Source organism: Benincasa hispida, chromosome 7 (genome assembly GCF_009727055.1).
Source record: "Benincasa hispida cultivar B227 chromosome 7, ASM972705v1, whole genome shotgun sequence".
In the NCBI taxonomy this organism is placed as follows: Eukaryota; Viridiplantae; Streptophyta; class Magnoliopsida; order Cucurbitales; family Cucurbitaceae; genus Benincasa; species Benincasa hispida.
Genome location: NC_052355.1, coordinates 14,949,893 through 14,974,283, shown reverse-complemented (window position 1 = coordinate 14,974,283; position 24,391 = coordinate 14,949,893). Strand labels below are relative to the sequence as shown.

Here is a 24,391-nt window from a genome sequence, read left to right as displayed (position 1 = left end):
CTAAGAAACCCTAATCTCCGAGATATAAAATTACAATAAACGACAACTAATTATAATTACAATATAAATATATATTATAGCAATATCTTACTAGCAAAGTTTTCCAATTTGTTAGGAGTTCCTTCTGACTAGTTGATGCTCCAAGTACTGCTCTTTTCTTGATAAGGAACACAAATACACTTCATTGAAGAATTTTAAAAGAGCAAACAAAGATAACATATCCACCCTAACAAGGGAAGGAGGTCATATAAACACTTCTCCTTAAAGATCCTCCTACTTCTTTTCCATCTTTCATGCCAAACCTTCCAAATTACCTATTAATGAACTAGTCCATGAACTTGTCCTTGGTCTTTCAAGGGGTTGACATATCAATCTTAGAAAAAAAGCAACGTGAAATCCATCTTTTCTTACAAGAGTTATAAACAGATTAACAGAGAAAGTAGAAAGCCTGCTGGAGAAGAATTATAATAGCGTAATTTATATAAATCTATCACCGCTTGGACGACATCCTATCTTTTGCTGGCCATATTGGTTTCAGTATAAGACGAAAATTACCTTGTCCTCTTTCAATCTCCTTTACTAATTACACTCCTTTTGTTATTAATTTGGGGGGGTTTCTTGTAGGGTTTTTTTTTTTTTTTTTTTTTTTTTTTGGGTGAGTTTGTATCTGTTCAGTTGAAGAATGTGAGCAATTGCAATATTTTATACCTATAAGCTGCATGTAAGAATAATTAGCCAGCATACTTCCCACTTCAATTATCCTTCACTAATTAGCATTTTTTTAACCTTTTTTTTTTTAATACAAAACATATGGGTATATAACTGGAAAAAAGGGGACAACCTGAGGTCAGGGGAAGAGAGAATCCCCTCCCAAGAAGCTGCTTACAAAAAAGTTCCCATCCCTGAAAAATAATAGAGATAGGGTAATTGCAAAAGAATTTTGAATTGGTATGGCACCACCAAGAAGCATCATACTGTACAATGCTTACAAAAATTGCTAAAAGATTTTTAACTTTGGTTTCTTTCAATCTGGCACCCCCATAATAATGCCCTTGAAGTACCCCCCTAGAATTTTGGCCTTCTTAAGTTTCCACCTACCAACCAGTCCTCTATTCCTCAAAGGAATACATATAGAAAACCCAAACAACTTCAGAAGCTCCAGTCAATCTCAATGAAGAAACAAGTGGCCTGACTTTTCCTCATAAATAGAGGGAGGGCACCCGGCCTTCACACTTGTTATGCATTTTCTCCGAAGTACTGAGACCCCTATGGGCAAGGGCCACAAAAAAAATAAAACTTATACCTTCTTAGGGACTTCGAATTTCCAAATGGCATTGATTAAAGGTGTTTTAAGAAGGGATCTTGTCTCCACCAAGTTTAGGAAGGCTGACGTGGCTGTAAACTTCCCTGACTGGTCAAGGAGCCACACCACACAATTCTCAACGTCTCCTTACTGAAACATGTCGATGACCTCTACCAACTCAGCCCAATCTGACAACTCTATCAAATAAGCCTCTGCGGAGGTGAAGGTCCCAGTTCTTTTGTTCTTCACTCAGCACTCAGCTATAGACTCATTTCTTTTTGAAGGAAATGGCAAAAATATCAGGAAATCTCTGTTCAAGAGTGAAATTACCAGCGCATTTATTCTTCCAAAAACTGATCCTCTCCCCCTTGCTAACTTTATACTTGGTGAACTTTGCAAATGTCGAAGAGTTTCTGACGTCAAACCAAGTTCTGCCTGAAGCATATGCATTAGTAGGAGTACTCCAAGAATAAGGCTCCACCCCGTAGATACTCACAATTACCTTTTGCAACCGACTGTCCTCTTGCCCAAATCTCCAGAGCCATTATAAAAGCAGGGCACTCTTTCTATGCTTGAAAGACCCTATGCCGAGGCCACCATACTGAACTCCAAGAGATGCCCACTCCCATTAACAAGGTCAGGACACTGTCTGAGTTCTCCTCCATCCCAGAAGCAATCCCTCACTATTTTTTCCATGTATTTTGTAATGTTGACAGGGGCATTAAAAAAGAGTGATTTTTTAAAATAAGATTCTGCATTTTTTTATTTTACTTTAATGTACAGATTTCATATATAGTAAGCAAATATTTGGTTTAAATATTTTGTAAAACAAATTGCAACAAGTCCTACATATTAGAACCATCAATCCTTTTCCTGGACATCTGAATACCTGACATTTTTTTTCCGGTAATATTAGTTCCCAAGCATCCATGGTAATGATCTTAAAATGAACACCCTTTAAAGAGTCAAGTATAGTGGCCTTCATGGAGTTCCATTTTTTTACATTAGAAATAAAATTTACCAAGATTTCCATTTAGAAGATACAGAAGTTAACAAGGCAGTAACATACATCTCAAAAATGTATATAGTAGATTTAGTTTTTTTCCTTGTTGTCTCATGGTTTCTTTTCCTTTTGGCTGATGACAGATATAAGCTTTCATGAAACTTAGCAAAGCTTTATAATGCAAAACAAATCCCGTGAAACTTTTTTAGACATCGCTTTTCTCTCAACAGTTTGCTTAAACTAATGCTCTGGCATTGGAAGCAGTGGTGATCCTACCTTTCTTGATCAAGAGCAATAAATTAATCAATTGCAAAAACAAACAAATAAATAAATAAAATTGTTGAAAATAGGGTTATTAACCTAGGGGCGTTTATGTAATTGTGTAGACCCCTAGGGTTGTCTACTGTCTATTTGTACAGTGTGTCCCTGTGTATTCAGTGTATCAGATTTAAAAAAATAAGAAAAAGTCTTCATATCGTGGTTTTTCTCCATGTACTAGGGTTTCTACGTAATCTTGTTGTTCTTCTCTTCCCTATTTTTTATTTTTAACATGGTATAAGGTGACGAAACCCTGGCCGTTATAGAAGAGAATCAACCCCAATCTTCTTCTACTGATGGGTCTTCGAGTTTTGACATGAAAACGGCTATCCGAGCAGCTGTAAAGGAGTGTTTTCAGGCAGCCTTACTTGAGTTACTTTCTGCCGTCCAGTTTCAGTCATCGAAGAGTCGCCGTCAGTGGGAGCCACCGCATCAGACTGCGCCAATCGGGCTTCTCCACATAGAAACGAGCCGAACCCGCGAACGACAGATGGATCGTTCGGTCGCGATCGGAGCTGGCCGTGAAGAGCAGACGAACAATGATCTGGGAAGAATCGACCAGCAGATGGATCGTCCGGCGCGATCGGAGCTAGCCGCGAAGAACCGACGAACTACGACCTGGGTAGAGTCGACCACGATCTGGGCAGAGTCGGCGACTTTGGCTGCGAAGAACAGGCTCATCGGTCTAATCTGAGCAGAATTGGTACTGATCTGGAGCAAACCAGGTCATTTCGGGTTGAACAAGGGTAGATCCGCGATGGACAGACCCGACCCTTCGACTTCCGCCCCAATCCAGTGGGTTTTGCGCCGGCCAACCCTTCCACGACAAGGCCTTCGCTTCTGCAAGGAATGACGTCGGGCGGAGAATGAGCTGGCTATCTTGAACAGCCCAGCCGACCGGCAACCTCCTTCCAGTCAACAGTGACAGCACCGTTCCCAGCCGCTTGTAGTTCAACCCATTACCTAGACGATGTGAGATAACGGTTGGCTTACCTATAACAACAGATTTTTGATTTGGATACAATGTTCGATGCAAATGCCCAACCAGTTTATTCAGAAAATCCGGTAAACTCGTTACCTATTTTGCCTAATGTTTCCTACTTATCTGGTTCGATGGGTAATTCTGCAGGATTTATTGTAGGGGAAAAATTAAATAGCCAGAATTATTTCTCCTGGTCCCAATCAATCTGAATGGCCTTGGAAGGGCGTCACAAGTTTGGCTACTTGACAGGGGAAATTCCAAAGTCGGCCCCAGGTGATCTACAAGAACGAATTTGGAAAGGAGAAGACTCGTTACGTTCTGTTTTGGTGAATAGTATGGAACCCCAGATAGGAAGACCACTGCTATATGCTGCAACCGCCAAGGATATCTGGGAGGCAGCGTAAGATCTATACTCTAAAAGACAGAATGCCTCTCGGCTATATACGCTCCACAAACAGGTCCATGAATGCAAACAAGGGTCCATGGATATTACTTCTTATTTTAACAAACTATTAATATTGTGGCAAGAGACGGACTTGTGTAGAGAGATTGTCTGGAACTGTCCACAGGATGGGGCCCAATACTTGAAGATTGAGGAGACAGATCGTGTTTACGTGTTCTTGGCTAGATTGAACCCTAAATTTGATGGTATCCGTAGTAGGATATTGGGCCAGCGGCCGACTCCTTCACTTAGAGAAGTCTGCTCTGAAATACGGCTGGAAGAGGATCGGTCGTGTGCCATGAATAATCCCATTCCTACTACTGACGCAGCTGCCTTCGTCGCCAAGTCGTCCAGTGCTGATGGTGATAAAAAGCCCCCCACCTGTTTGTGAACATTGTAAGAAGCTTTGGCATACAAAGGACTAGTGTTGGAAATTGCACGAGAAGCCCCCAAACAGCAGGCGACGATAGTCTCATGACAAATCTAATACTAGTTGTGCTCTGGTAAGTGACTCAGTAGATGAACAGACTCAGAAGCAATCTTCCGGTGACAGTAAGCACAACTTGAGTACAGTTGGGTTGAGTGCGATTGCACAGTCAGGTAATTTCCCTTCTTTTGGCCTGATTAGTATAAATGGGAAAAAACCATGGATTGTGGATTCAGGGGCCACCGATCATCTTACGAGTTCCTCAGAGTTATTTATGTCATATAACCCAAGTGCTGGTAATGAGCGTATTCGTATTGCAGACGGGTCTTTTGCCCATATTGCGGGAAAAGGCAATATCTCTCCATTTAATGGTTTAATTCTGCGTGATACCTTACATGTGCCTAAAATATCGTATAATTTGTTATCTGTCAGTAAAATAACAAGAGATTTGAAGTGTAAGGCGATTTTCTCACCAGATTCCGTTTTGTTTTAGGATCTGAAATCGGAGATGACGATTGTCACTGCCCGACACGATAGGGGACTATACTTCCTTTCTGACGAAGCTTCCTCTAGGAATGATCATCAAACTGGGTTTATATCTTTAAATTTCTTTGTTTCTGAACATGATGTTATGTTATGGCATTTCCGTTTAGGACATCCGAATTTTCAATATGTGAAATATTTATTTCCACATTTATTTCGCAATGTTAATACTTCTTCTTTTAATTGTGACGTATGTATTCGTGCCAAGCAACATCATGTTTCTTTCCGTTCTCAGCCTTACAAACCCTCGAGTCCGTTTTCTCTTGTTTATAGTGATGTATGGGGTCTCTCACCGATTACTACTTCCACTGGAAAACGGTGGTTTGTCACATTTATAGATGATCACACCCGCCTTACCTGGATTTTTCTTCTTACTGACAAATCTGAAGTATCATCTGTTTTCCAACAGTTTTATACAACTGTCAAAACTTAGTTTAAAACAAAGATTGGGATTTTACGAAGTGATAATGGGCGAGAATTTTTTAATGCCTCCTTCAGGGATTTCCTTGTTTCTAAGGGTATTGTCCACCAGAGCTCGTGTGCTTATACTCCGCAACAAAATGGAGTAGCTGAGTGTAAAAATCGGCATCTGGTTGAAGTAGCCCAGTCTCTTATGTTATTTGCTACTCTTCCGTCATACCTTTGGGGAGATGCAGTTCTCACTACTGCCTACCTCATTAATCGGATGCCCTATCGTATTCTTAATCTTCATACTCCTTTAGAATTGTTTAAAGAGTCCTTTCCAACTACTCGATTGATCTCTGATGTTTCTTTCGGGTTTTTGGTTGTGTTGCTTTTGTTCACTCCCATGGTCCAAACTGCACGAAATTTACTCCTCGTGCTCAGAAGTGTGTCTTTGTTGGATATCCATTCCATCAACGTGGATACAAATGCTATCACCCGTCGTCTCGTAAATACTATGTCTCCATGGATGTCACCTTTCTCGAGGATCAATCGTTTTTTTCTGTTAGTCATCTTCAAGGGGAGAACATAAATGAAGAGACTAACTGGTCATCTTATGCTATTCCTTTAGAGTCAGCGTCCATTCAAACCTTGTCTAACCCTAGTCCTGAGCATGATAGTCTGGTCCTTCCTACCAATCAAGTTCCTTGGAAACCTTACTACTAAAAGAATCTCAGAAAGGAAGTAGTGTCACTTGTTGAACCAGAACTTCCGGCTCCAGTGCAAGAGTCAGACCCGCCATCAGGTCCAGGTATGTATATTCCTTAAATTAATGATGTTGATATATGTATGGAGACTGATGAAGGCAAGCAAGACAAGGGAGAAGGAAGCAGTAATACTAAAAGAGTAACAGAAGGGGAAACTGTAGAGGATGAAATGATTAAAACTGCAGAGAATGAAATGATTCTTGCCAATGATGATGTGGAAGATACTACTAAAGTTTCTGATACACAGATAGTCGATCATGGTGAGGAGCCTGGAGAGGTGAAAGAACGTGATGCATCGCTTGATCTTCCTATAGCTCTGAGGAAAGGTACTCATTCATGTACTAAATACCCTATGCATAGTTACATGACGTATAGTAATCTGGCATCCGAGTTCAAAGCATTCACTACTAGTTTGGACACTGAGGTGGTTCCAGATGACATAAGTGTTGCAATGAAAAAAACCAGAATGGCGGTTTGCTGTTATGGAAGAAATAAGAGCTCTAGAAAAGAATAGAACCTGGGAACCAGTGGCTTTGCCTGAAAGGCACAAGACAGTTGGATGTAAATGGGTGTTTACTATAAAGTACAAGTCAGATGGGACGATTGACCGGTACAAGGCTAGACTTGTTGCAAGAGGGTTCTTATTTGTACAAATGGTACTTCGAACTTGGAACGAGCATGAAGAAATTAACGATCCTCCTAGCCATTATCCGACTGCAATAATTCTTGCTAAGAAGAACGCCCATGTTGTGGCAATTCCACCCAGAAGGTAATGGGTTACTCCTACAGCACGTCCTTGGACAATGCTCAAGGCTCAGGAAGTTTTATTTTCCCAGAATGTATCCTAATTTTTGGCCTAATTCTTCTTCTGATGATCGATTCAATCAGATTATTCTGAAACTTTTTCACCTGTGGCTAAATTTAACACTATCCGAGTGCTCTGATCAGTCGCTGTGAATAAAGATTGGCCTCTACACCAACTTGATGTTAAAATGCTTTTTTGAATGGGGAACTTGAGGAGGAAGTCTATATGAGTCCCCCTCCTGGGTTCGAGAGTCAATTAAAAAACAAGGTGTGTAGATTGAAGAAGTCACTATATGGATTAAAACAGTCTCCAAGGGCCTGGTTTGACAGGTTCACAACTTTTGTGAAAGTACAGAGGTATGTTCAGGGGCATTCTGATCACACTCTTTTTATAAAAAGATCAATATCAGGGAAGATAGTTGTTCTTATTGTCTACGTTGATGACATTGTTTTATCTGGGGATGATGATGTAGAGATCATGAGGCTCAAAACAGAGATGGCTAGAGAGTTTAAATTAAAGACCTCGGGAAGCTATGATACTTTCTGGGAATGGAAGTGACTCGCTCAAAAGAAAGTATATTAGTTTCTCAACGAAAATATACTCTGGACTTGCTAAAAGAAACAGGTATGACTGGGTATAAACCTGTTGACACACCAGTAGAATATAATGTGAAACTCGGTGATAAGAATGATAGAATTCCTGTTAATAAAGAAAGGTATCAGCGGTTAGTCGGGAAGTTGATATACTTGTCTCACACAAGACCTGATATTTCTTATGCAGTAAGTGCTGTGAGTCAGTTTATGCAAGCTCCTTGTGAAGATCATATGACAGCAGTTGAACGTATTCTTCGGTATCTAAAAGGAACTCCTGGTAAAGGCTTAATGTTCAGGAAAACCAATAAACGATCTGTTGAAGCCTACACTGATTTTGACTGGGTAGAGTCTGTTATTGATAGAAAATCGACGTCTGGGTATTGTACGTTTGTCTGGGGAAATCTAGTCACCTGGAGAAGTAAGAAACAAGAAGTTGTTGCTAGAAGTAGTGCTGAGGTTGAGTATCGGGCCATGAGTTTAGGGATTTGTGAAGAAACCTGGTTGAAGAAAGTTTTATCAGATCTCAAGCAAGATAATGAGCTTCCGATGAAATTGTTTTGTGATAATAAAGTTGCCATCAGTATTGCAAACAACCTAGTTCAACACGACAGAACTAAACATGTAGAGGTAGACAAACACTACATTAAGGAGAGGTTGGATTGTGGAAACATATGCATCCCTTATATTCCTTCAAATCAACAAGTTGCTGATATACTTACAAAAGGGTTACTGAGACAAAGTTTTGATTATTGTGTAAGCAAGTTGGGCCTTGTCGATATTTATGCTCCAACTTGAGGGGGAGTGTTAAAAATAGGGTTATTAACCTAGGGGCGTTTATGTAATTGTGTAGACCCCTAGGGTTGTCTACTGTCTATTTATACAGTGTGTCCTGTGTATTCAGTGTATCAGATTTAAAAGAATAAGAAAAAGTCTTTATATCGTGGTTTTTCTCCCTGTACTAGGGTTTCTACGTAATCTTGTTTTTCTCTTCCCTATTCTTTATTTTTAACAAAAATCAGCAGAGAAAATAATAGAATTAGACTTTATATAAGTTTATCGTAACTTTTATTGCTCCTTTATCTATCTTTTGCAGAATTTGCAGTCTGCAGAATCCATTGTTAAGATGTAGACAACAGAAAAACAACGTAGAACTTCAAACAATCTCTCACAATTATGCTCCACCTCAAGAATCCTTTAGGGGACATTTGAGGCAAGAAGTGGCATTGTGAACTCTAGGAAGTTCTAAAGTCTAGGGAGTTGTGAAGTTGTGGGTCCACAGAAGTGTTATCAAATGATTTCCTGAAGTTCTATATAAAATGCATTGGACTTTATCTTTCTTTTGGTTGGTGTAAGGAGTTAATAAAGCATAAAACTCATGTTTTTTAGTCGTATGGTCTACAAACTCCTTGAATCAAAAAAGGTATGGAGTTCATAACTCCAACTCCCGATGCCAAACACCCCTTTAATGATCTCTTCCAATCTACTCAAAATACCCCTCTATTTTCCCATTGTTTGTCTTGCGCCTGTACAAAAATATGAATAAAGAATAAATTATTCTTTCCTTTTCCTTCGGGTTTTGTCACACTTTGACTAATCAAGAAGTGATATATGTCATCTCTCTCTGTTGTCGTTTGGGGGAGTTTAACTTTAGGCATGGGAGAAAGAATTTGTGTGTCTGGAATCCCAATCCTGTGGGAGGATTTTCCTAATTTCCTTTTTTGTTTGTTGGATCCTTATCCGTCTAGTAAATCTGTCTTTTCAGTCCTTTTGGGGATTGAGATTCTTTATTTAGAAAGTTCTATATCGACGTGTGAACACTCTGGATAGACTCTCGAGGAGGTTGTCGTCATTACTATTAGTGGGTCTTTTTTGTTGTATTCTCTATCAAAAGGCGGAGGAAGGCCTAGATCACATCCTTTGGAGATGCGAGTTTGCACACTCTATCTGAAATTTGTTCGTCCAAATGTTTGGTTTGATGTTTGCCCGTCAAATGGACATTAGTGTTATGATTGGAGAGTTCCTCCTCCATCTGCGTTTCCATGAGAAAGGCCATTTCTTGTGGTTGACAAGGGTGTGTGCTATCATGTGAAATCTTTAGGGAGAAAGGAACAATAGTGTTTAGAGGGTTGGAAAAGGAGCCTAGTGATATTTGGGCCCTTATTAGGTTAGTTTCTCATTGGCTTCTGCTTTGAAGTTTTTTTATAAGTATTCTTTAGGCACTATTTTGTTTGATTGGACCCCTTTTCTTTAGCCATGTTCCCTTTTTGGGTTTTTTTTTTTTTTTTTTTTTTTTTGTCTTGGTATTCTTTCATTTTTTTTTATTTTTTAAATTTAGTGGTTGCTTTATCCAAAAAATACATATATGTACCTTCCTAGGAAAGGGAAGCCTGCCTGTATATTTTGGTGTTTGCTTCTACGATTGCAGGTGCCAACACATTGCGGTGGGTGCTCTTGTACTGACTTGAATTTTTGCTTAAAACTCATTTCTTATATGCGCATCACAAATCCCAAGACCTTTCACCATGGTGCTCAATGAAAAATTTAGGATTCTATGCAATTAATTTGGTTCTACAACCTAACAAATACATTACATTTGTGGAAACCTAATGTTTGTTTATCTTGTGTGGTTTTATACTCATCGGTATGCTTATATCTCTTTAACATAGGCTTAAAAGTTAAAACATGGTGTCCAGGATATTAAAATCCTATGGGGCAGTTTGTTTCAAGGGTTTGGATTGGATGAGTTAGGCATCCTAAGTCCAACCTTTGTTTAGGGCATGGATATAGGAAGCCTTGGCTTCCTACATCCTTTTTCCATGGGTTTGAATAGTGTTTACTATTCAAACCTATGGGTTACCCCTGTTTTTTTTCCCTTTTTTTCCTAATTTAATCTAGGAAGTACGTCAACCAACCTTTGGATACCACCTTCGGTGACCACCATGGCCAACTCCGGCTACCTCCCTCCAACGATCGCCGCCAGCCAACTCCGGCGACCGTCGGCAGCCAACTTCGGCACCACGCCACCTCTGGCAACCGTCGCCGACCAACTCCGGCCGCCACTTCCGGCGATCGTCATCGGCCAACTTCGATCTTAACTATATATGACCTGTCTCTTATACACATCTAGATGTGTATAAGAGACAGGTCATCGGCCAACTTCGGTCACCACCTCCTATGACCGTCATCGACCAACTCTGGCCGCCAACTCCGGCCACCACCTCAATGACCGTCGTCGGCCAACCTCCAGTCGCCATTGGCCAATTCCGACCACTATTGATCAACCTCTGGCAACCCCCCTTCCCCCCACAATGGCAAAATTTCGACCACCAACTCTGTTGGCCACCTCCAGTGACCGCCACCAACCAACCTCGAAAAACATTAATAAAAATACTCTTAGTATATAACAAATTAGACAAATTTGTATATAAAAACACTTTTAAGAAAGAATTGCAATACATATATGTTTTCTTATTTTAATGAGTTTTTATCAAAAGTGTTTACTTAAAAATGAATTTTTGAAAGATATTTTTTTTCTAAGTCATTCTAAACATGCCAATAGACTGCAATTGTATAATTATATTTATTTAGGTTATATGTGTAAAATTATATATGTTTGAAAGCTCTAATTTAATTTAATAACATTTTAATTGTTTTTGTTAGTCAATTTAACTAGCTCGAAGACTTGAATCATTTTCTAAACGTGAAGATTTAAAATGTTTAAAACAACTTAGTGACCAAATAAAAACTAAAACTTAAAATTTATGATTTTTTGTTCCTCAAATGTAATTTGATAAGAAAAAAAAAAATATAGTTTTTTCAATCATTGGATTTAATATTAAAATACTAGTTTATTTCAATTTTAAGTCAACGTGTTATGGTAAAAAAATTGATCATTTTCAAATTAGTTAAAATGACAAAAGTTTGAAATTTTATTTCAAAATCTAGTAAGATTAAAATATCAAATTATTAAAACAATAGATTAAATAAAATTATAATTTTAGTCAAAATCTCTATTTCAAATTTTTTTTTTAAAAAATATTCTTCTAATTTTTTTAGTTTATTTTAAACTTAACTATATTAAAATAATTAAGATGATAAATTTAAACTAATCTAAAATCTAACTGGTGATTAAATACAAGAAAATATTTCACAAACTAAATATTTATAAATATGTACTTTATTCTCAGGCTACTTAAGCCTGCACTCCAAACACAGGTTTCTTAAACTCAAATTTCTAAAACTTGCACTCCAAACACAGTTTTCTTAAATCCAGGCTACCTAAACCTCCCGGTCTAATCCCCTTGGCTTAACATTTTCAAGTTTAAGATTCTAGATGGTGCTCACCAAATGCCCCCTATGAGTTTCCTAGTAATTAAACATTATAGGGTTAAATAATGGTTCCTTAAGATAAGTCGAGGTGTTTGTAAACTGAACTCTTGTGGATATAAAAAAAATGTGTGCACACTCATGTATGTATATGCACTTGTAACTCCGATTTTGTTCCAAGTGAAATTAAATTGTCATATATTACAACTTGGTTGAACCCAAATGTTCTAGATTTATTATTTCTTAAATGTTTAAGAATTAAGATTCTCTTCTTGATATGGCTCAACATGTTAATTTTTGTTTCTATATTGAATACCTTTGGATGGAACTTTTTTTTTTTAATTATGTTTTATCGATTTTTAGGTTGAGACCAGGACTCTTGAGGAAGTTCATGAGGTACTACACTATGCAACTCAAAACAAGACATCCTTAACTAGGATGATGTTGGATAATATGGTAGTTCCACTCCCAAGTGGCGATGTTGATGTGTCCATGCTTAAGGAGGCTGTAGACATCATCAATGGGAGATTTGAGACTGAGGTAATGTTTAATATCAGCATAGCTTACTGTATAAAATTTGGATGATTGAGCTGATTGCTTTTATCAGAAAGTAGATAAGGCATGGTTAATCCAATGTTTGATTTAGATTATTTCTTTGTAATATAAGTAGTAAAATTGTTTAAGAAGTTTTCTAGTAATATTACTTTGCTTGGGGAAGAAAAAGGACTTTCATTGGACTTTAGGTGTCGGGAATTTAAAGTCTACTGATGGCCTTTAGTTTTGCATATAGATAGTATATTTCGCTCACATGGATGCCTATAAGTAAGGATATTTTTTTTTTATCTTAGGCTGACTAATACATTGAGTTATTAATGGATTTTGTTTACTCACAGGTGAAGGTGATAAATAGTTGTGTATTAGGTTTTGCCCTTTTGAAGCGTTTTAGTTTTGGTTCACGTAGCATTTAAGTTTGATAGATATTTGATAATGTGATATGCCTACACTTAACCCACCTTATACTAGAGTGTCTGGTTTATAATTTTGCATGAACATTATTTAAAAAATGATTGACAAAAATATTGGATTATTCTTCTTAAACACATATTCTTATGGACATAATACAAATTTGGTTTAAAATTATATTTTAATCTTAAAATATTGAAAACTGTCAATGTTTAATCAACCACACCTTGATGACAAAATGTGTTCGAGGAACAAAGTAAAATTAGAAATACTATTGAGATATTAGAATTATTTTAGGCATTAGCTAATGGGGTTTGTCAGAGAAGTGGTGATAGATTCAACAGTTTGGGGGGTACAAAGGCAGGTAGATTCTTAATTAAATTTTGGATTTTGACATCTTCTTTACTCGTTTTTAGCTTGAATTTGCATCTAGGAGGATGCCCTATCCTGTAAATGCTCTGTAGTTATATATATATATATATATATATATATATAATTACTTCTATCCATTTTGGAAAAAAAATGATATCAGATTTTGATTCGCCTATTTTCTGGTGGCAGGCTTCAGGAAACGTTACTCTGGAAACTATACAGAAAATTGGACAAACTGGGGTTACTTACATATCCAGGTATAGGGGTTACTATATTATGCCAGCTATATTTTTTGACACATTAATGACCTTATATGGGGAAATATTTCTTCATTGCGATGTATTCCGTATATTGAAGCCGTATCTCCTTCACAATATCCTCCCTCATAGCATTTAGTGTTGGCTTGTATCTTGCATTTCACTTCATAACATTTTACTGTTGGTCTAGTAGTGGAATTCTTGAACTCACCTTCACCTTCTCCCTAAGGTACCATAATATCCACACATCATTGAAGTTCCAAATCCATGTTTATAGTGCAAACACTCTATGATGCTGTTTTCAGTAATTTCGGCTCCAACCAGCTTAAAACAAAACAGTGCATCTTATATTTGATGGAGACATGAATGTGACATAGATACTGTTACCAATTGGTTCGAGATCAAATCATAGACATTGTTAATTTTGTTATCCGAGTATCGAGTCTAGTGATGAAGAATGTTGGTCTCTGCCAGTTCTGCTCCATGTAACACAGAGCAAAAGTAGTCTGGGAAACACTAAACTGCTGGAATGCCATTCAAACAGAGAAACAATGTCTTGAGTTAAAATATACTGTCAAGGAAAATTTAAACATTTTAAGTAACTTTCATTTCTATTTAGAAAAAGATGAAGCAAAAAAATAGTTCTAAAACAGTGGGAATTTGGTTTGAACAGGGAAAACTTTGAAAACCTGCCACACAAGTAAGAAGAGAACCTTTTTGTTTTACTGATTGCCTTATGTTCATATGATTCCATCTCATCTCATATTCTCATCACAGGATGGTATGTTTGTGCTATTATCTCTTTCTTTATTGCAAGGAAAGAACATTTTTTTAGCAAAGCCTAGTGAAAATGGGGATCATGCTATAGAAACTAGGGGGAGTCTTTTTGTTATATTTTCCAATAATCTTTTATGACTTTATATATACATAATGGTCTTTGCAGTGGTGCGCTGACACATTCTGTGAAAGCACTTGATATCTCTCTGAAGATAGACACAGAGTTGGCCCTTCAAGTTGGAAGACGTACAAAACGAGCCTGATTCTGAATCCCCACGGATTTGGTAAATATTTATCCACTCAATCTTTTTAGAACCGTCTCTTATTTTTTTTTTATTTTTTTATTTTTTTTTGAAAAAATAAAAATTTCATCGAATTAGACTTGGTTAAATGTTGCAACTTCTGCTGACTATTCAATTTTTATACAAATTTGAGTTTGATTAATGCACTAATTAATCATCGAACAACTTTTTCAAAACTTGCAAATTTTGAAAAAAAAAAAAAAAAAAGCTATTATGTTTGTTTCCACCCTTATTGATTTTGTATCATGCATATGTTTTATAGTTTAATGAAAAAAAAATATGAGAATATTATTTTTAATGCAATTTTATAATCAGTAAAAATAGCAACACTTTTTCCAGTTTAGTTAAGATGTAATACTTATCTAAGTTTGTATAATTTGATGAAGGGTAATACTTGGGTGCATCTAGGGCATCGCTCATCTTTATGTATTCCTTTTCACCACTTACATCTAAAAAGTATTAAAAATATTTCAAAAAAGAAACCAACAAAATTTATCACATGACAAGTTGTGATTGGACAATTTGGTAGGATTTATAGAGATAGGAAAAGGCAAAATTTATTTCAAAATATTAAAATATTTCAAAAAAAGGAAAAGACAAGATTTACCACATGATAAGTTATGATTGGATAATTTGGTAGGATTCACAGAGGTAGGTGATGCTCGGGATGCACTCAAGTTTTTTCTTTTCTTTTCTTTTTATTTTTTTTTTTTGGTAAAATTGAAAGTTGAGTAAAAAATTAGGGATGAAAGTTTGATTTTTTTTCCCCAAAAATTTTTTAAATACTATTTTCAAGGAAAATAGTACTTACATTGCTGAAATCTGAACTTATCTACGCATATTGATTTGATGGTATGAGAAGTCCGAAGAATTGTCTTTTTTTCTTTCTTTTGTTTGACAAATTTTTTTCAGTATACGCACCTGATTCACATTTAGGGTAAGTTTGGCATAATTTTTGGTTTAAACACTTTTTTCTTTAACTACTTTCAACAAAATTTCTTTCAATAACAAATTTTATTGGTTAAGTATTGATTATAAATATTTCTTGGAATTATCTTCGGTAGTCTTTTTCCAATATTCTTCTCTCCATTATTTCTTCAAATAATGTTTGTCAATCAATTTGAATACTTAAAATGCTTTTTACTTGCAACCAAACTTTGTAGATTTTTCTAAAATACACTTTAGCCATCTAAAATCACTCAGGAAGCCTAAACACACCTCAAATTAGTAATTCTTCCAAAATTGCTTATGGAAAAAAAAATGGATTTAGTTAAAAAGTACTTGTTTTAAGTCATTTCAAACATACCCTCACTCTTTGATATCGAACAAAAAAAAGAATGATGTTTCCATGATCCTAACCTAGTTGGATATCTGTAGCTTCTTAATTCGTGTTAGTTATATCAAACATTTAAGCTGAACCAAGATGTCTTTGTGTGGAAGCAATGTCTTCTTTTACAATTTTTTTTGGGTATCATCTAAGGGGACGTTTGAGGCAAGGAGTAGGTTATAATAGTTTGTGTTTGGGGTATAGATTATTTTAATTTTGATTGTAATAGTATGTGTTTGAGGGGTAAACTATTTTAATTTGAGAAGGAAGTAGTAAATACTGTAGCAATGAATAAAAAAAAATGATGAATGTAAAATAGTAAAAATTGTAGCAAATAGTAAATACGGTAGCAAATGGGGGTTTTGAAATAATGTTGACTGTAGCTAATTGAAAATACAAAATAGTATTTACTATAGAAAAAGGTGGTTATTATAGTCTTAGGATAGTCTTCGTCCCAAACACATCTTAAATGTTCTGGTTGTAGCCTGAAATAATCTTTTAAAGTGTTAGAAATTCTATTTTGGTCCTTGAAATTTCATACTTATTCCGTTTTAGTCCCTAAATTTGTAGAAATTTTGTTTATGTTTCATTACCAATAGTTTTAGTATTTTTCACAATCATATATATATAGATGTGTGTAATAAACAAACAAGGGCCAAGCCCAACCCGAAGGACCAAAATATTATTTAACCTTCTTTTAAATTTGTGTATTAGCTGAAAAGATTGTTGACTGGAATATATACCTCTTTCATCTTGTCAAATAGTAATTGAGAACACACAAACACATCTGAATGAAAATTTTCGAGTACTATAATGGTATGCTTTTTTATATATACACCATCTTTGTTGATTGTTTGTCGCAAGAGTAGAAACGCCACGAATTAAAATAATATATGATATAATGATATGTGAAATTGTAAATATAAGTAGTTACTCATGTAATATTACAAATTAAGGGGTTGTTTTGGCCTTCAACTTCAAGTAGGTGGAGTAGGCTATTAGCTGCAAGTGGGTGGTGTGAGCCCTCTCCATATTTGGAACTCCAATTATTATAATGGGTAGTTCCAACTATTATAACCTACAAGTAACTATAGTATTATTATTAGTATTTTTTTTTTTTTTTGTTATACCATTTGTTACACTATGTCTTGCTCATCCCCTGTCTCTCGTTTGTTACACTATTTCTTGCTCATCCTCTCTCTCTTTCTTACAGTATTTACTATTTCCTACAAGCACAAACTATTATAACATACCAACTATTATAATCTACTAACTATAGTAACTAACTCAACGTCTCAAATAATAATTTTCTAACATTGATCTCCATGGATTTCAGTGCTTCTTGGAAGTTACTTTATGGAACTTATGAATTGTCCAAATCATATGGTTGCGTGTAGTGTATGGCTGTAGAAAAAAAGTCCTTAATATATTTCTCTCTCTTGCAGGGATCAACCAGCCAAGTGAGATGGCTTTGCTTTGGCTGAAACTCACTTTATTACCCGTGAATCACTCATTTCCTTGATGCCAAACAATAAATAAATAAAAAGTGAGTGTTTTACTTTTCAGTCCTTAGAGATAGTTTTTCTTTCTACAAAACCCCTCTTGTGATGTTGTAGCAGCCAACCTTAAACTTTATATCATCTTATCTATTATTTATTTCCAGCAAAAAGCTGTTTCCTTTTTGCCACCCCCTCCCTATCAATACTTCCTCTTTGTATTTTTTTTTTTTTTTTTTTTTCTTTCTTTTGTGATTCTTTCCGACCATGCTCCTTTAATGCTTTCTCTCTATCTTTTCCCCCACCTTGTTTTCTTGTTGTCAAAACGTTAGAAGGCTGAGACACGAGTGTCTTGCTTTTGTGTAGGATGCTTGACCCTTAAATTTTTATATGAATAAGATGTTGACTCCCATTTTCTAGGTTTTCTTTTGGGTTTAGGAATGCTTGTAAACAATTTGCAAAAGTACCTTTCTGTTTCATTTTTAATAAATTACTGATATTAATAGGTAGCTTATCAATGTGGCAAAATGCTGATTTGGGTTGTGTTAATCTATTGGTGATGGACTTGTTCATTAGATATGATAATTTTAGAATCTGTTTGACTGGTATGTATTTTAAGTGGAATAGGCTGCTTTTAAGATCGGGAAAAATACTTTCTTGGTTCCTAGATTTTGGGTTTAGTTTTTATTTAATCTTTAGATTTCAAAATGTTACACTTTTAATCTTTAAATTTTGAGTAGGTTTTATAATATACTTTGTCATTTTTGTTTCGGTTTTGTTCTTAAGTTTAGAGATTTCACTAAATACTACAAATATCAATTTATACTCTTGAAGCTTGGGGTTGTATCAATTTAAATCATAAATTAATAATTATAACTATTTAAACCCTGAAATTTCACAAATGTATTAATTTAAACTTTTAATTATGTTTTGTTAGGATAAACATCATGTGAGACTTATAATTTTACAAATAAATCTCTAAGCTTACCTAAGCAAATTAATTTAAACTCAATTAAGACTTTTTTAAAGTTATAATCATCTATTTTATTGAATCAACATTTGAAGTTTACATATATGTAAAAATTGATGCATTAACGATTTTTAAATATGACAATTTAGAAGTTTAATTTTGAAAAAAAAATGGCTCACACAATAAAACTAAATCTGAAATGTGTAAATTGATACACTTATAAAATTTTATGATTTAAATTAATATAATTATTAATTTTATATTTGAATTGATACAATCCCAAAGTTAAGGAATATAAATTGAAATTTTTTCTCTAAGAGTAATTATGAATTGAAATTTTAAAACTAATTTTAATAGCAATGGAAAAATAGTAAAACTTAATCAATAATATTTTAAGCATTAAACTAAAGATGGAAAGTGGATATTCAATGAAAAATCAACGTTAAAATTGTTAATCTTAAAATTTGTAGACCCAATTGAAACAAAATTCATGTTCAAGGATAAAATTATAACATTTTGAAACTAAATTGAAATCTAACGAAAATCTTAAGAACTAAAAGTGTGAACATTTTGAAACATAGAGACTAAATAAAAATTAAACTTAAAATTTATCAACCAAAAAGATATTTTTTCCGTTAAAGTTTTAAGGTGAAATTCCACACAAATTTGATCCTAAAACTTTTAAGGCTCTCTAGGGTTGTTAATTTTAGTCCTTTTAACACCCAGTTCAATATTTATTGGACATAACACAATGGAAGTACATTATTAGAAGAAAGCAAATAAATGCACAATAAATAAAATGAACTTGGTAAGTAGTTCAAAACGAGGGCATATTAAATATACCACATGATTTTGATCGAATGTATATTTTGTTTCACCATCGTCATCTATATTCCAAATTCACATTGTATCGAAGGCTTAATTTATACCTACAATACATTTTTAAAAATAAAGAGATTTTTGTTCGAATGACTCAATCTCAATAGTTTTAATGTTGAATGACCCAATTCTAAAAATTCAATAAAAAGTAACTTTTTAAGCACCCACCACTTCAATATCGCATTAAGGATGTCTCACTCATTGCAAAATCGTTAGAGGTCTAACGCGGTTATCATTTTTAATCATTAATTGTTCGAATATTGATTTTAAAAAAACGATGTTTGATCTTTAGAAAAAATATCAAGATTGAAATAAATATCGCGTTAGCGCTCTTGATTATTTCACGATAGGGGAGACGTCTCTAACACAATAGTGTTCTATGACATCAACAAAAGGTTAGTTTTTATTTGTTTTTTAAAATTAAGTCATTAACGATTCTAGAATTGGTCATCAATGAACATACAAAATAATAATAATAAATAATAAATAAATAAAGGTGTAGATTACAAGCTTGGTTGGTTTGTGTAAATATGAAGAGGGTGGTGAATTGAAAGTTGAAAGCAGAATCTGTCATCATCTTTGTTGTTGTGTTGTTGTGTCTGTGGGAGGTTCCAACCAACCAACCCCTTGCTTTTATAATGCATTTGATCAGAGCATAACATGTTATTTTATTCCATAAAAGCACCAACCCTCTCATCTTAGGGTTCCCCCAAGTTATTCTCCACTCAAGGGTCACTCATGCCCTTCGTCACCACGTGTCATTCTCCAATTGCTCCATGCAGAAGAATCACTCACCTACTACATCGGATTCTGTCAAGAAATTTCTTTTATATATATGCTCAAGTCCGGACACACCTCGACTAATCACACAAGTTAACCTATTTGATCCTACAACATTTGGGGTGTAAAAAAAATTCTTAAAATATAAGATGATTGATTTTCACATAAAATTCATAAAATTTGGGTGTCAACATTTGGATGGTTCCACATATGGGCTAGAGAAAATTTAAGATTTAAATTTTGAGTTTTTCCACAGAGAGAAAATTCTTCCCTTGTTCCTTTAAACAATTGTTACTTTCTCTCTCTACACTTTTCTTCCAAAGAAAAAAAAAATCTCTCTTTTTCTCTCCAATGCTCTCCTTTCACTGAAAAAAAAGCCTCCCTTCCTCTCTTTCTCTGACTCTAATAAGGATTCTCACTCTAAAGATATTCCATCACTTTTTGTTTTCTCCAAATATGAAGGTAGATGTGAACAAAGAGAGTTTATAGTCCTAAACTAAAGTTATCAATTAAAATTCTAATAATGGTATTGATTAACCCTTAACTTCAGCAAGTGTTTCAATTTACACCTTCAATTATATTTCATTTAGATCAACATACTATGAGACTTATAATTGTATTAATTAAATTTCGAAATTTTCACATGTGTATCAATTTAAATAAGATATCTTTTAAGAATCGCCCATGCATCAATTCTTACTTGTGGCGTAGGCTTCTTTAAATGTAAGATAAACAAATGGACTATTGTAATTGATGCATAGTTATTTTTAAAAGAAATCCGAATTGCGAGTCTAAATTGATTCTTTTATGAAAGTTTAGAGGTTTAAGTGATAAAATTATATGTTTCACAAAATATTTATCCAAACGAAACATAATAGAGGGTATAAATTGATACAATCAAGACACGGAAAATTCAGGATTTAAATTGATATAATTAATGGTTAAGAATTTTAATTGATACAACTCCAAAGTTAAGGAATATAGATTGATATTTTTCTTGAAAACATTAAGAGTAAGCCTAGTCTGAACTAGGCCCAAATAAAAGCTTCGTTGCTAATGGTTGAAGCTCATGCCCACGGTTAAACCATTATAAATCCAAAAGCTAAGCTAATGGATTGCATTAAATTTAATAATATCAAAATACTTTAATACTCTCTCTCACTTGGAGACTTAAAAATCTGTAGAAGGCACAACAAATAGAAATCAATTCTACTTAGAGAGAAAAAGATACTATAGGAGTTCGTATATACGACCTCTAAATTAGGTACCATGTTAAATCACCACTAAACCCAAAAAGTTTAAGTTGATGGGTTAAGGTAAACTTAATTGTATCAATATTAACATTCTTCACAAGCTGCCAAGTGGTCCATAGTTGATACTTTGATCACACAAAAACACAAAAGCACAAAAGCAAAAATCCATATTGATTAGAAGCTCTATGTTATATTGTTATTCCTATTTAAAACTTTTCTTCTCTCCATCAATAATGAAAGCAACTTTTTCCAAATCACAGTGATCAAAAGGAGGAGGGTTTAGGCCATCTGTTTAAGCTTATAGACAAAATAAAGCTACATCTTTGTAATTGGTAACAGAAAGAGCACTACTTAACAAAGAAACTTGTGGCAAGTGGGGATTATGCCAAGTCATGTCATTTGGGGTTTTCTAGCCGACCAAGCCCCAAAAATTTACATGAATTTGATGGTCTCTCTTTTTTCCTCTAAGTTATCATTATGATGAAACCATAGTACTAAAGTTTATTTGACAATTTTGGAAGATACCTTTCCTAGATGATATCATCATAATTAATAAAAAAGTGCTTGACTTTTTGGTTTAGAGGCTAATTTTGTTCTAAAGTGGAGGAGAGAATATCAATTTTTATTCTATTATTAGAGATTGATCCAAACCTCAATCCCACATGGGTTTATATTTGTTATTTGTTAAAGGATTTTAGTCACTAGAATGGTAGAGGTTAATATTTGGGAGTAACACAATGGGAAAAAAGTCAAAAGTACCTCTTAAATGCTTTGGAAGAAAAGACTTTTTAAAGTGGTTTTAACCCAAGTCCTTCAATGAAGAGCACTAAAAAACTATGTTAAGAGTATATAACTAAACATTTGGGTGAATTGTTATTAATCTTTACTATAATTATAATGAAGGTACTTTTGCGGCAGACAGGAAAAAGAAGAAAGAAAAACTATGTTTTTAAAAAAGGTATTTGAGATGACTATTAAGAGTATCATTTCAATGTGAAATATTTTTTTTTGTATTAATATTAATTAACTGTTTCACTTAAAAGCACCTTAAAATGCTTTTTAAGAAATTTCAAATTCCTTTCTGATCATGTGACCACACATCGCGAAAATTTTAACAAGTTCTTTTAATTAGTAAATTGGAAAGACAAAAAAAAAGAAAAAAAAAAAAAAAAAAGAAGTTACATTTCCTTATTTAAAAAAAGAAAAAAGAACCAAAAAAAAATGCATAATAACTAGTCAAAATACAAGAAAAAGTAAATTTAATGGGTCAAGATCACAATCAGATGAAGAAAAACAATATGTGGGCATCCAAAATTGCAAAATCCATTGAAAACACATTAAATAACTCAAAAATAATTTTCAAGAAAATCCCAAAGTCTAAAAAAGGCAGGGTCATGGTATGAACTAAGGTAAGGGCCCAAAGTGGTTGCCATCCTCATTTTCCAGACAAACACTATCCAAATCATATATTGACTTTAGCTACCACATCTATAAATATATATAAACATGTATACACACACATACATGTCATATGGAAGGGAATCTAACATAAACAAATGAAGAGGGCAAAGGATCATAAATGGTGGGACCAGAGTAGCTCTAATTTGACAAAGAATTCACAATAGAAAAATAAAACATGCACAGTTTTGAATATAAATTCCCCATCAAAAAGCAGTGATTCAAAGGAAAAAAATAACATACCCTTCGTGTATAATGTGGAGATGAGTCAGGGTAGATGACTAATCCGCCCATGGGCGGCGCTGGCAGTACGTTTTTTTCCCCCTGCCCGCCCAACCAACGCCATATGCATATAAAAATGACGCAAACATTTTCACAAACACTTGGTGTGCATTTTGGACCATTCGCTTTGTCTATTCATATTCCAAAAAAAAAAAAAAAAAAAAAAAAAAAAAACCATTAAGAATCAAATCCAAACGATGTATTTTAAACTAATGAATAATGGATTTGCTGCTGAAAAATGCCAAGGAGATAACGCAATTGAACGAGGGGAAAAAATCAATGGATTCCCAATTGAATAATAATTGTTTGAAAAGAAAGAAAAAAAGTAGAGGGGCTTCTTATCTTTCGGCGAAGCTTGTCAGCACATACGTCCTTCTCTTGAGTCTGAAGACGTTGTTGTCTCACCAAACTAACGCCAAAATCCACTCTCTATGCTTATGTTTGTCGCCCGTCGCCCATTGCCCATTGGCCCTCGCTTTCGTTTCTTCTCTTTTGGTCTCCATCTCACATTTTTTTGGATTTGTTTTCTTTTTTTTTTTCTAATCATCATTTTGGGTAATGGTTCATTTTACATCATAAACTTTATTATTATTTTTCTCAATAAGTTATAGAAAATACCTTTTAACTAACGTTGTGCTTTGTTTCAAAAATATTTCTAAACTTTCAAAAGTTTTAATAATACATTTGAATCTACAGAAAAATGTTCAAAAATACCTTTATTGTTAGTATGTGGACAAATACTGCTAGTATCTCGTTTAAAAAAATACCTCTAAATTTTCAAAAGTTACACTTAGGCCATGTTTACTAATCCGTAGTCAAATTGCACCAATCGTAATAGTTTTTACATTCATGTATCAATTATAATGAACCTCAATCACAAAAGGAATGAGATTCTTTTGATTGTGTTTACTACACAATTGATGCAGTCGTAATAAAAAAAATTCATTGGTATGTTTACTCTGATAACGTAATAAAAATGGTAAATAATGAAAAGTTAGTAAAAAAGAGGATGTGGGTCCTACGTAATAATAAAATATAATTGGATTGATTACCCTCTCTGGCACAATAGGATTACGTTTTTCGATTTCAAATTTCATAGTAGGGTCGACATTTCATTACAATACAGGACACTGGTAAACGTAATCAAATAGGACCTATTTTTCAAATTACCATTGATGAATTACGTTTACAAGGTAGTAAACATGGCCTTATTATGCCTTAACCTTTTTAAAAAAAAGTTAACAATACTTGTACTATTAGTACGTGGATGGAAATCATTCATGTACATTAATCACCTCCCTCTTCTATTTCTTTTTTTCTCCTCCTATTCAATTATGGTCTAACACTGCTCTATTTTCTCTCTT

General features: G+C 34.3%; 1 protein-coding gene and 1 long non-coding RNA gene across 4 annotated transcripts in view; one reads left to right on the top strand and one right to left on the bottom strand.

The window, feature by feature from the left end:
* LOC120081442 (nicotinate-nucleotide pyrophosphorylase [carboxylating], chloroplastic) overlaps positions 1 to 17,828 on the top strand; it is a 33,711-nt gene extending 15,883 nt beyond the window's left edge. For 2 of the 3 annotated variants that reach the window (XM_039036311.1, XM_039036309.1), the window contains exons 9-12: positions 12,275 to 12,451; positions 13,436 to 13,503; positions 14,447 to 14,564; positions 17,355 to 17,828. In XM_039036311.1, coding sequence (XP_038892239.1) covers positions 12,275 to 12,451; positions 13,436 to 13,503; positions 14,447 to 14,543 — 342 coding nt within the window. In that variant the 3' untranslated portion in view covers positions 14,544 to 14,564; positions 17,355 to 17,828. Of the gene's footprint in view, positions 1 to 12,274; positions 12,452 to 13,435; positions 13,504 to 14,176; positions 14,346 to 14,446; positions 14,565 to 17,354 lie in introns of those variants that run through there. The other variant, XM_039036310.1, reaches the window with a different exon arrangement.
* A 1,880-nt stretch (positions 17,829 to 19,708) lies between these two features.
* Positions 19,709 to 23,563, bottom strand: LOC120081232. The gene is made up of 2 exons (XR_005482728.1): positions 22,989 to 23,563; positions 19,709 to 20,064 (listed from the first exon to the last, which is right to left on the bottom strand). It is a non-coding gene; the product is annotated as an uncharacterized LOC120081232 (long non-coding RNA).
* Between the last annotated feature and the right edge of the window lie 828 nt (positions 23,564 to 24,391).